This window comes from Marmota flaviventris, chromosome 9, assembly GCF_047511675.1.
Source record: "Marmota flaviventris isolate mMarFla1 chromosome 9, mMarFla1.hap1, whole genome shotgun sequence".
Taxonomy (NCBI): domain Eukaryota; kingdom Metazoa; phylum Chordata; class Mammalia; order Rodentia; family Sciuridae; genus Marmota; species Marmota flaviventris.
Genome location: NC_092506.1, coordinates 81,778,729 through 81,791,708, shown reverse-complemented (window position 1 = coordinate 81,791,708; position 12,980 = coordinate 81,778,729). Strand labels below are relative to the sequence as shown.

Here is a 12,980-nt window from a genome sequence, read left to right as displayed (position 1 = left end):
GTCTCCAGCCTCTAGACTCTCAAGGCATTCTTTCCGATCCCTAGGAAGAGGCACCTCACCGTGTCTCTTGGGAAATTCTACGCTTCAGGGGCAGCTCCAAAGCTACCTTCAGAGTAAAACCTTTCCCTGCTGTAGCCCAATAGGCTTGAGCCTTCCTTCTCCAAAGTCCCTATTCCATTTGTACAAATGCCACTGAAGCAAACATCCTAGCAGGCAGCAATTACTTATTTACAAAGACTCCAAACTCCATAAAGGAAAGATTCAAGTCTTCTCATTTGCACTTTCCTAGCACACAGCTCAATGCTGTTCTCAGATATTCAACCAGATATTCAAAAAATACCTAAGTGAGCCCCATGAAGCACAACACCTAGATCATTTCCCAATAGTACTATTAAGTAGTGTATGAAGGATATTATATAGCATTATGACTGTAAAAATTCCAGAACTTACTACTGGCATGACTTTGAGTAAATCACTCATACTCTCTGAACCTCAATATCTTCCCCATATTGTGTCCAGGAAGCTGGATTACAACATCTCTGGACAGACTGCACTTGCACAGTTCCAAGCAACAACGGTTCAGTGTTTTTATATATACAGGCAATATGTCATTTTCCCTAAACCATCATTCATCCTCAAGTATATATATTTTCTCGTATATATGGCGTCTTCATCATGAGTCATCCAGAGAGAAATCTCATATTCACTGTTCATCTTTTCTCTCCTTTGCTACCCACATTTAATTAACTGCCAAGCTAGTTTCTTTTTTTCAGTCTAAAGTGAAATAAAAAAAAAAGTAGTGTGATTGCTTACAATGTATGTATTCAAACACATCTGTGTGTGTTTACACAGATATCAATAGAAGGAGGCTTATAATTATCTCTTGTTTTTTTGTTTTTTGGTTTTTTTGTGGGGGGTACTGGGGATTGAACCCAGGGATGCTTACCCACTGAGCCACATCTCCAGATTGTTTTATTTTTTGAGACAAGATCTCCCTAAGTTGCTTAGGACCTCACTAAGTTGCTGAGGCTAGCTTTAAACTTGTAATCCTTCTGTCTCAGCCTCCTGAGCCGCTGGAATTACAGGCATTAGTCACTGCACCTGGCACAACTATCTTTTTTTTAATTAAAGACCATCAAGGATTATATTCCTCTGTCTTCCTGGGTATTAAACCTTGAGAAAGTATGAAAGACAATGACATTTTTAGTGTCCTGGCAAGAGCAAAAGACAGCAATTCCATGTTGGTCCCCTAATTCTCATTAAAAATTTTCACATTCACGGTAGTTAGAAGTCAGAACCAAACCCTAGTTTCTACACCAATATGCTTTCCTGTGGAGTCTGTTCTTCCACACCCTCTGGCACCCCTGGGGGTTGCCAGCTCTCCTTACCAGCTTCTGCGAACAGCCTCCTAAAACCTCTTGCCTTTGGCCTCTTCTCCTTCTAATCCACACTTAATATTAGTATATTGTTACTACAATATTCCAATATGACACTATTAGAACATTGTTACAGTATATTATCATCTCCCTTCCTCTACTGGAATTCAAGCTCCAGCCATAGAGAGCATAGTCTATGCATCCATGGGCTGTAACCCCCCCACACCAAGTGCTCTGCCCCGTACACACAGGCATTCGGAAAATGACTGCCAAGGAAACCAATAATTTTACAGAGTAGACCCTCAAGCTCACCTTTGATCATAGGCTCTCCCTGTCCATCTGGCAAAACAACAACAACAACATCAAAACACTTCACCTTTGTGACCTCAGGCAAGTTATTTGGCCTCTCTGAATCTTTCTCCTTTAAAAAATGCAGAAGCAAAAAAAAAAAAAAAAAAAATGCAGAAGCTAAATATTTGCCTCATAGGAACATATGTGAAGTAAAGTCAAAACATTCCTTATCTCCAGAGAATGTTTACTACAAGTGAGATGGACACCAAAGTTCAAAACCCAAAAGAGATTATCAAGAGTACTCACAGATGAATTGCCAAATAACTATAATAAGCAATAAAAAACCCAAGGAAACAGATCAGTGTGGGTTGGACAGATCCACTCACTCATTCAACAAATACGCACTGCAAACCTATTTTATTCCAGACCTGCCAACAGGTGTTAGAGTTATGAGACTAAAGAGAATAGAGTCCTCGACCTCTTGGGGTAACAGATCTGAAAGGCTTAATGAAACAACCATGTTTAAATAAGAATAAGATTTTTTTAATAAGACTAGAAGAAAAATTTGAACAAAAATAAAAATCATTCTAGAGGAAAATGACTTATCTGAATGATTAAAGAAATAAAAATATGAATGGGTCTCAATAAACATGAAAACTATGGAATTCTATTTTCACTGAAGTGAGAGAAAAATGAGTTACAAGCACATTTGGTAGGAACCATAAGATTCTCCCCAGAAGTATTTTTAGAGATTCCCTCATAGTTTCACCAGTCTCAAAAACAGAAAAAAGAAGAGTGAGGAAAAGTATTTAAAAATTAGAGAAAATTTAGGGATTAAATGATATAATTCTGAAATACACACACACACAGTCTCACAAGGGGAGTCACATACTACAATAAAATAGTCTTATTAACAGTAAAGCACAGCATGAATAAAAATAAGGCATCTACCAACAAAGAGACAACTAATGACCCAATATGCTAATTTTAAGATAAGCACAGATAAAAAGAAAAATCTGAGTTACAGTAGTCTCTCTTTCTCCTCAGGAATACATTTCAAGATCCCCAGTGGACACCTGACACCAAGGCTAATACTGAGCCCTACACATGTCAAGTTTTTCATGTGCATACACACCTATGATAAAGTTGAATTTATAAATTAAGCATGCTAAGAGATCGACAACAACAACTAAAAATTAAATAGAACAATTGTAACAACATACTGTAAGAAAAGTTGTCTAAAACTTGCAAATTTTTCTTTGTGCTTTTTTTCATTTAGTATTTTTGGATCATGGTTGACCTTGGGTAACTGAAAATGCAAAAAGCAAAACCACATATAAAGGAAAGCTATTGCATCAAAAGAGGTAAAAATGAGAGACATATGGTCACTTTGTTTTCCAATACAAGTCAGCAAAAGGACTTACCAACTTTTTCCCTGATGCTACTGTTTGCCTCCACCGTCAAAGCAGATGCTTCATGCCTCCCAGAGTAAAGCTGAAAGTCCGAGAAAAAGTAGCTGGTGTCTTCTAGAATCTGCACAGGACTGCTAGGGCTGTAAGAGACAGGAGCGGGTGCTGGGAGGAAGAAAGTAACGTGTATGTTAGTGCCAATCAAGTGCCCCCTCTTCCTGTGTGACTCATGACAGCCCACAAGGCATGCTCCCACATTTCAACCCACAACAGGAGCGCCCTATCTTTTTGATTCATAAAATTCCAAAGTTACTACTCAGAATCATCACAAGTCCAGCCACCCACAAAAATGACCCATGAGGTCAACACACAGTCCTCAAGACACGCTGAGCAGAAGCATGGATGTCTCACATGTTCCAGTTCCAAGGGCAGCAGCAGCAGCACCATCCAAAGCCAAGTCCTCAAGTTCAGAATGATCAAGAAGGGAGATAGAAAGGAGGGAGATGGGAAGGCCAGAAAAGGAGAACCAAAGTGTGAAGAGCAGATATCTCTCACAACATAAACGAGCTCAAGGAAGAGGTGGTCACTTTGTCAGACGATATGCTTGCAAGAGAATGTCCCAGCCCAGGACAGAATACTTAGGCCTCACTCAAAGATTTCTGAAGTCGTGTGCTGCAGCACGGAGCTGAGGTTCTGGAGTCTGGGCCTCTGCCAAGCACTGGCCTTTCAGCTCCAGTTTCTCTGCTTCACACACAAACCAGAGTGTGCTTCCTCTTCCAATTAAATGTGACACTGAACTCAGTCCTACAGCCACTGAACATGAAATACCACTACAGTGACACCGACAGGACACACAAAATATCCATGGGAACTTTCAGCAGGATGGGTCTAGCCTGTTTCCTGCTCTGCAGATATCTCTGTGTGGGCACCATGTGTAAGGCTGTTTTTAGCAAAAGTAACTTAGTTAACTCTGGAGAGTCAAACATTTTTAAAAAATTAAAATCCTTTCCCAAAGACAATTCTAAGAAAAAATGCTGTTCAGCAATCGCTTTGAACTGGTCATTTGAATTTCTTCCTAGGTTTGTTTTCTACCCATTTTCCACAACGTGAAGCTACTAGTTAGCCATTAATTATACCAAGGGCTGTGAGATGAGAATGCACTGGTGGTCTTCCTGAGTTTCTTTACCTCGACAAGTGAATTGCATTTATATGTGCTACTCAATCATAGGCACATCTGCCCTAGAAAGAAAGAAGATTTTGATAACTATTTACCTTATAAATTTAAAATAAAAATAGTTGTGACTCTCACTTTGTGAAATGATATATTGTATGAAGATAGTCTAAAATCATAGTTCAAATGCACAGGATGCTATTTCTCAGTCTCTCTCTCTCTCTCTCCCTCTTTTTTTTTTTTTTTTTTTTTTTTTTTGTTTTTTCTTTGTTTTGCCAATCTACAAGGACTGTTCCACAAAGAAATTCAAATCTTTCCTGGTCCTCATCTTCTACACCTGTATATATATAAATATAAATATAAAAATCTGAACATCTAAGGCTAAAATCAGGATCCTAGATGGCCAGGATCCAAAGCCAAATCCTGACCTGGCTTCTGTTTTCAGGCAGGTAGAAAACTAGGGAGGTACAAGGTACAATCCTGGCTGCATGTCAAAATCTCCTGTGGAACTTTTAAAACCCGGCCTCAGGCAGACCTATTCATTTGGAAGCTGGGGGTTGCGTTCAGGCATCTATAATTTATAAAGCTCTTTAAATGACCCCAATGAGCAGCCAAAGTTGGGAAGCTTTAAGCTAGGGGGAGAACGTCCACATAAAGGAACACAAACACACACACACAAAAACACACACACACAAACACACACACACACCCATACACACAACACCTTTCTGCGCCTCCACCCCATTCCTCCCATCAAGTCAAAGAGGAGCTGACAGCCCATCTGCTTCAATAAAAGAAACAGTCATATTTTCTGCAGGATGAGAGATAGGGGTTAAATTTCATTTTGCTGCATATGGATTTCCAGTTTCACTAGCACCATTGTTGAAGAGATGATCTTTTCTCCAATATATGTTTATGGTGCCTTTGTCTAGTATGAGATAACTGTATATATGTGGGTTTGTCTCTGTGTCTTCTATCCTGTTCCATTGGTCTTCATGTCTATTTCGGTACCAATATCATGCTGTTATTGTTACTGTAGCTCTGTAGTATAATTTAAGGTCTAGTACTGTGATACCTTCAGCTTCGCTTTTCTCACTAAAGGCTATTCTGGGCCTCTTATTTTTCCAAATGAATTTCATGATTGCTTTTTCTATTTCTCTCTCTCTCATACCCTGCACAAAACTCAACTCAAAGTGGTTCAAGGACCTAGGCATTAGACCAGAGATGTATATCCACTAGAAGAAAATGTAGGCCCAACACTCCATCATGGTGGCTTAGGAACTGAATTCCTCAAAAAGACTCCTCTCCTAAAGCACAAGAAGTAAAATCAAGAATCAATAGGTAGGATGGTATCAAACTAAAAAGCTTCTTCACAGCAGAGGAAATAATCAAGAGCATGAAGAGAAAGCCTACAGAATGGGAGAAAATCTTTGCCACCTGCACCTCAGATAGAGCATTCATTTCCAGGATATATATAAAGAACTCAAAAAATTAACACTAAAAAAAATCAAATAACCCAATTAATAAATGGGCAAAGGAACTAAAGAAATATGAATGGTCAACAGTATATGAAAAAATGTTCAACATCTCTAGCAATTAGAGAAGTGCAAACTAAAATTACACTGAGATTTCATCTCACTCCAATCAGAATGACAATCAAGAATACAAGTAACAATAAATGTTGGCGAGGATGTGGAGAAAGGGGCACACTCATACATTGCTGGTGAGACTGCAAATTGGTGCAACCACTCTGGAAAGCAGTATGGAGATTGCTCAGAAAACTTGAAATGGAACCACCATTTGACCCAGTTATCTCACTCCTTGGTATATACCCAAAGGACTTAAAATTAATAGTGACACAGCCACATCAATGTCCATAGCAGCTCAATTTACAAAAGTTAAGCTATGGAACCAACCTAGGTGCCCTTCAACAGATGGATAAAGAAAATGTGATATATATTGACAATGGAATATTACTCAGCCATAAAGAAAATGGAAGTATGGCATTTGCCTGGAAATGGTTGGAACTGGAGACTATCATGCTAAGTGAAATAAGCCAGTCCCCAAAAACCAAAGCTGAATGTTCTCACTGATATGTGATGCTAACACACAAATAAGGGGGCAGGGAGAATAGAAGTTCATTGGATTAGACAAAGGGAAATAAGGGAAGGGAGGGAGATGAGTATAGGAAAGACAGTAGAATGAATCGGATATAGCTTTCCTATTTTTAATATATGAATACATGACCAATGAAATTCCACATCACATACAACCGCAAGAATGGGATCATAATTAGAATAAGATGTACACCATATTTGTATAAATATATGAAAATATACTCTACTGTCATGTGTAACTAAAAAGAACAAACTAAAAGTGATATTTTTAAAAAATAGACCTGGGTCAGGAATGACATGTTGCAGCATATCACACTTTGGGTGATCCCTTCTAGTCACATGACTAAGAATTTCAAATGATAAAAGAGCAAACCTCTAATAAAATTGAGGTATGTATGTATAAACAAATGTATATAAAGGAGAGCATAGATGCGTGGAGCTCAGATGGAGCCCTGCATTAAGCCATTCACTACAACACTGGTAGGAATTACTTTTCCCCACTTTACCCATGGGCTACCAACTAAGAGTAGATTCAAGAGCTCTAGGGCCTCAGGACACTGAACAGAGTGGTCTCCAAATGGGCTTACACACACACACACAACTCTCCCTCTCTCTCCCTCTCTCTCGGACTGAGGCACATGATGCTCAACTAGTGCCTCCTTTCTCCATTCACATGTGGAGGCCATTGCCTCACGTTCCCACAGATGCCATCATTCCTTGATGCTGAAGAAAGGCAGGAGAGCTGAGTGGATGACCACAACAGGCCTCTGAGGCAGGCAGGCAGGCAGGTGGCCCCTTTTTTATCACTCCACTAAAGCAGGAATCAGTCAGGGGTGAGCTATCCCAGCACCAAGGCGGCCTGAAGGAATCACACTTCTTGCTCTCTCACCAGCAGGGCAAGGAAAAGTGGCAGTACCATCCATGTGCCACAGGATCTGCACTGTATTCCTGGGCCACACGGTACACATCTAAGAGAGGCTGGTCCCATCCTCTGCCTATTTTAGTTCACTGTCTTCCCTAGGAGCTCCTGTACCTCAAGTTGAGTCTATTTTCTGAAACCAAATGATCTAACTTGACAGGGTCAAAGATGTCTGAAATGAGAAACGAGAAGGAGAGGCGTGGTGTGAGGGGAAAGCTATCGTCTTGGCTGGGAGTTCATAACCAGGAGTGGAGTTGTGACAAACAACAGGAGGCCCCAGATACCACTACCACCCAGAAAGGCCCTGCAAGGCTGGCTCAGGCCCAGCAACCCAGCAACACTGCCAGTTTAGGGGGGCTTCTGGCCTCTTGAGGATTCTGGGGGCTCAACAGTGTGTGGTATTATAGTGTAGATGCCCACAGGGGTGCCAGAAGAGCTATTTCTATATAAAAAGTCTGATCTTAGTGGTTAACTTACAATTATCTTCTTCCAAACCAGAACCCTGTCTGAGGGTCACCACTCACATGCCTCAGTGTGCAGGGGAGGTGGCCAAAGCACCAGAGACCCAGCCAGGGTCAGTGTAAAGGGTCAGTTGTCTGGGAGGGTTTCTCTGGAGAGAGGGCACATGCAGCTCCCAGGGGCCCTGCCCAGAAGGAAAGCGGAGATCTATTTGTGCTGCATTTAACATGATATTTTGAGATGTTTTCAGGATTGCTGAAGGTTTAACATTTATGTTTTATATTTGATACATTTCACCAGCTTAGCTCCTAAATGACAAAATGCACACATCCCTTTCCAACACAGAAATCCTGGCTCCCCTCTCACTGAGCCTGACTGCTTCTAGCTTACTGAAGAAGCAAGGAACGTTCCCCCATCATGGTTTAGACTTTCTTTGTGACTGTCCAGAGGCCTTCAGGTAATGTGACCTGAACAAGACCTCTGTCCTTACTCAATAGTGGCAACAACAAAGGGTTCCACTGTTGAAGGAGAAAGGAATTAAGGTAAAATGAAATTAGTTTTCTCAGGGAGGCAAGAGGCACAACAAGGGCCCTGGAGACCTGCTCCTCTTCTTTACCTTCCACCATAACTGGTGAACTCCCAAGGAGCAGATCCTGCATCTGATACCAAGCCAATAGATCAGGCTCAGAAGTCTCCTTTAGGTTTAAACGCTGGAGGACATTAAAGTGTCACCCCACTATCATTCAACACACACACACCACGGGGAATCCTTGTCCTTACACTCCGCTCTGGCATGGCACTCCCTTGCATATAACCATTTGGGTTCCAGGTCACACTTTGATTTTGAAGTTTTTTTTGTTTTGTTTTTTAATAATCAGGCCCCTATGTTAGCTGTCAATAGTCTTGCTGGTCCCCTCAGCAACCCAGCATCCTGTAACATCTTCATTTTCTGAGTACAAACCTCTAACTTCACCCCAACCCACCTCCAACTACTTTAAAGTTCATTCCAGCAAATTTACCTCCTCCAGAACGTCTTCACCCTCCCAAACACCAGCCTCCCTTCCCTCAAATGCCACAGCAATTATGTTCTGAGGTACACAAAGCCAGCACATCAACATCGATGGCCTAGTATTTTGCAGTTGTCATTAAATCTAAGCTGATGTTATTGCCCTGGTGAAGTTATAAGCCCTTTGAAGAAAACACCATACTGTGCATTTGTTAATTTCTACAGGTGGCATATAAAATATATGCTCTCTGACAACTATGCTCTCTGAAGGAGAGAACATGGCAATACTCTGCCCAATGGTCTTGCTGGCTGTCAAGTAAGAGAAGGTCCAAGATCCCTCCTATGCCAGTTTCTGAGAGTTCCAGATAATCCCTGCACCTTTCCATCCCCTAAAATACAGGGGCACTTACTTTCTCCTTTGCAGCCAATACTGGTGCTTTGAGTTCTGCAGGCCAGAGGACCATTCCTCAACGATCCACTAATTGCAAAACAACTCCCTGGTGTTGCCAAAGTGAGAACTTCTCTGCCAGCTACATGTAATCCAAAACCTCCCCATGCATTGAAAAACAATTGCACTGTCTGGAGTAGAACAATCTCCTCTAACTATAATAGAGAGTTTAACCGCAGCAACAAACAATTCTATGGCTTCTACCTTTTCTTTCAAAGGGCTAAGGAATTTGCCAAGTGTGCCAGTGACCTCAAAGTTAAACCTAAGCATTAAACCTTCTGATTCTGGCAGACCTTGAATTTTTCTGGACAGTGAAATACCCGGCTCGGGGAGCAGGATGCCCTGGAAACAATGCTTAGAAGGGGCCTGAAGAACCTGCAATCTGTACCTGAAAAATAAGGGTCTAGCCTGTTCCCAGGTCCCATGTGAAAGAAAGCAAGCTAGCTCATCTGGGGTCGGCCAACTTACAGTCCACACATTGAGATCCACGTGACGCACAGACAGGCAATGGCCCCTCCTCTACAGACACCTGCACACAACACACATATTGTTAAAAAAGAAACAGGAATCCCCACCATTAAGCCAAAAGTACATCCAGAACATGATTTCTCACTCTTTTCCCCTGGGAACCATTATTTGAAACCCAAGGTTTGTGGTTGGGTGTCAGAGGTGGGGTTACCAAGATTCCCAATCCCTATACTGTGTGGCCTTCCAAACAGGCATCAAACTCGAATTCCAATCCTGGACCAATCCATTTATTCTAGAAAACAAGTGAAATCAATACACTGATACCTATTTAATTTAGACTCAATCTAAAATGTGTAATGAACAATTTTGTCTGAATTTTAACTTAGTGATATGTATTAGAAATATCTCTGATATTATCAGTGTAAAGCAAAATGCCAAACATGTGCTTAACCTAATAGGAGCTATAAATAAAGAGAAACGAGTAAGATAGTTCTAGACCTGAGTAGGATGGATTTGGTCCCAAAGACCAGCATGCACACAGCTACCCTTGTTCATCACAGCCCAAGTGCTCTATGTGAAGGACACACCACCATCTCTAGAGGCCCAGGGGTAATTTACTGCTACTCCTTGACTGAGGGGAGGGACATGGTGTCTCAATGACAAGGAGAGACCTGGGAGGCGAGGCGAGGAGTGTGTGTACCCACCATGGGTAGGGAGAGGAGGGAGCCAAGGAAGATAAGCCTATCATGGGAAAAGAGAATCACAGGACTGAGTCACAGAAGTATTTTGTGTCTTTAAGGGACAGTAGCTTAACTGTGGGCAAGGAAGATGAAGCCACATCTGTAGAACCTGTATTTAGTATTCACAGGGTGTTCTTAAAAGCATTAGCACATTATTTTCACAACACTCTAGAACTGGAGAATAATTTAGAGATCAGATTCAACTTTTTTGTGTGCGGGGGAGGGGGGTGCACCAGGGATTGAACTCAGGGGGCACTCAGCCATCGAACCACATCCCCAGCCCTATTTTGTATTTTATTTAGAGATAGGGTCACACTGAGTTGCTTAGCGCCTCGCTTTTGCTGAGGCTGGCTTTGAACTTGTGATCCTCCTGCCTCAGCCTCCTGAGCCGCTGGGATTACAAGCATGTGCCACTGCACCCAGCCAGGTTCAGCTTATAACTACACCACACTCCCTTCCTGACAAGCCAATCAGCCAATTAAATACTTTGAATATTAGAGAATGCTGAAGTCATAGTGTAAGTCTTGGGGGCAGATGCTACTATCCATTACAGAAGCCACAGGGTCCCTTCCTGGTCCAGGATTTGGAATGACCTAAACTTATTCCCAATGTACTGAGGACTTACTTTTGAGGATGTGACACAAATATGAAAGGCTGTGGGTACATTTTCCGTGACAGCACTTTCACCAGTAGTGATTGCTATGGCCTCCGTTTTCTGAGCCTTCCCATTAATTTGTGACAGCCCAATATATTTCCAATTAATTTTTTGTGTGTAGTTAAGTTAGTCAAAGTCACTATGTGCTACTTACAATCAAGAATCTGATAGAGAGATTTATATTTTAAAAATTAATTGCTCTGACTCTCATATTATCACAACATTGTTTGTATCTTAAATAATAGATGACTTAGCACCATCTTGAATTATAGTACATCATATCAATTGTCCCAACTATCCTAAATAAATACCTGCAGTTCCCTCAAAGCTTTCTCCATCTGGAGGGCCTTTCTGCCCTATGAGTCTAGGAGATTCTTACTTTGGTACATGCTAAAGCACATATTTTGACCATCAAAAAGTCCTTTGGTCTTTTGAAACTCTATTGTAGTGCCATTTGCTTCACGAAGTCACCTATCCCTTCTCTTCCAAATTTCTGTGTGCCACTCTGGACTCCGACAACATTCTATGAATATTGACGAAACAGTCTATATTAAGCTGCCTATGCATTTAGTTTTTTCTCCCCCCATTTAACTTGTAAATTTTTAACAGTAGAACCCAAGTCTTACTCACCTAGTATCTCCAATTGCTCGCAGGAATAAGATCACAGTAAGTATTCAGTGCATATTCACTGAATCAATGAACAATCTGCATATGTTTACAATATGCAGATGTTTATCTAAAAGTTTTTAGTATAATGGGGACTAAATAAATACATCAACCTAGTAGATAGAGAAATGCAATTTAAAACAACCAGTTATAGGCATATTCTTCATTCTACAGAATTCAGCTCACCAGTGAGTGTCTATTTTGGGGTCTCTTTCAAACTACTCAGGAGAACAAGGTAAAAGCTGCTGGGAGAAAGAAAAAAGAAAAAAAATGAGACAGAGAGAGACAGCCACCTACTGCTAAAATTGGTTAATTAAAGTATGCTGTGATTCAGTTAGAAGTAACATTACAGGACTTGTGTAGCTTGAGCACACACTCGCATTTAGAGAAAGGTGTTTGTCCCTTGCAGGCAGGCCCTATGCCTGGGGACTACAGCCAGGCAGAGTTGGGGGACCTCTTCACTCACCATAAAAAAAAAAGAGAGAGGAATATTCCCAGTCCTACCTATTATACCAAGTATACTGTGATAGAATCCATAATAAAAGAACCTTACAAGGAAAAGGCAGTTCATAACATTTGGATTTTAATATAAAACCCAAAGACTACTTAACTATCTTGAATCAAATTGTACATGGGTATCATTATAATTCATATTTCCTATTGATGTCTTTGGTGCATAACTTATCTAAAACTAAGACCAAAAGTACCCAGACTTCAAAGATTCTTTTCCACATATAAGCTTAAACCTCAGTTACTGACATTTCACACTCTTTAGTTTCACTCCTTTTGTTTGGACCTATCAGAAGGCATCTCAGGACCACAAAAGTATTCTTTTGTGGCCCTGGCACACACTGTCTTCCCCCTAAGACAAAAAAAGTATTACTAACATGACTGCCAAACTTTAATATGTTTGCATCCCTGAGTACAGTCGGAAGTACCTGACACTCTTTTAACAAAGGAAAACAAACAAGATGGAAAGCTTTAAAATAAACCCCTAGGCATAAAATGGCCATATGTCTACATAGTTATGTTCCTCAAAGCTCCCCTCTCACCCACACCACCAAGACAGCAGAGCACTTCACACTTGCTGTCACTCAGTTCCTCCAGCCTTCCCACATCATTGTGGCTGGGTGACACTGGGAAGTGTGTCAGGCAGCGCCATCCCACAGGGACAGGATTCTCTCAAGAGGCAAGTACACATCCACCTAGCTGGTAAAGCACTATGGGCTCATGGATGAACTACATCATTTAAAGC

At 41.1% G+C, this 12,980-nt stretch overlaps 1 protein-coding gene across 2 annotated transcripts in view; it reads right to left on the bottom strand.

Annotated features, from left to right (window-relative positions):
* Amotl1 (angiomotin like 1) overlaps positions 1–12,980 on the bottom strand; it is a 132,518-nt gene that overhangs the window by 68,711 nt on the left and 50,827 nt on the right. For both annotated transcript variants that reach the window (XM_071616632.1, XM_027951410.2), the window contains one exon: positions 3,092–3,241. In XM_071616632.1, coding sequence (XP_071472733.1) covers positions 3,092–3,241 — 150 coding nt within the window. The remainder of the gene's footprint in view (positions 1–3,091; positions 3,242–12,980) is intronic.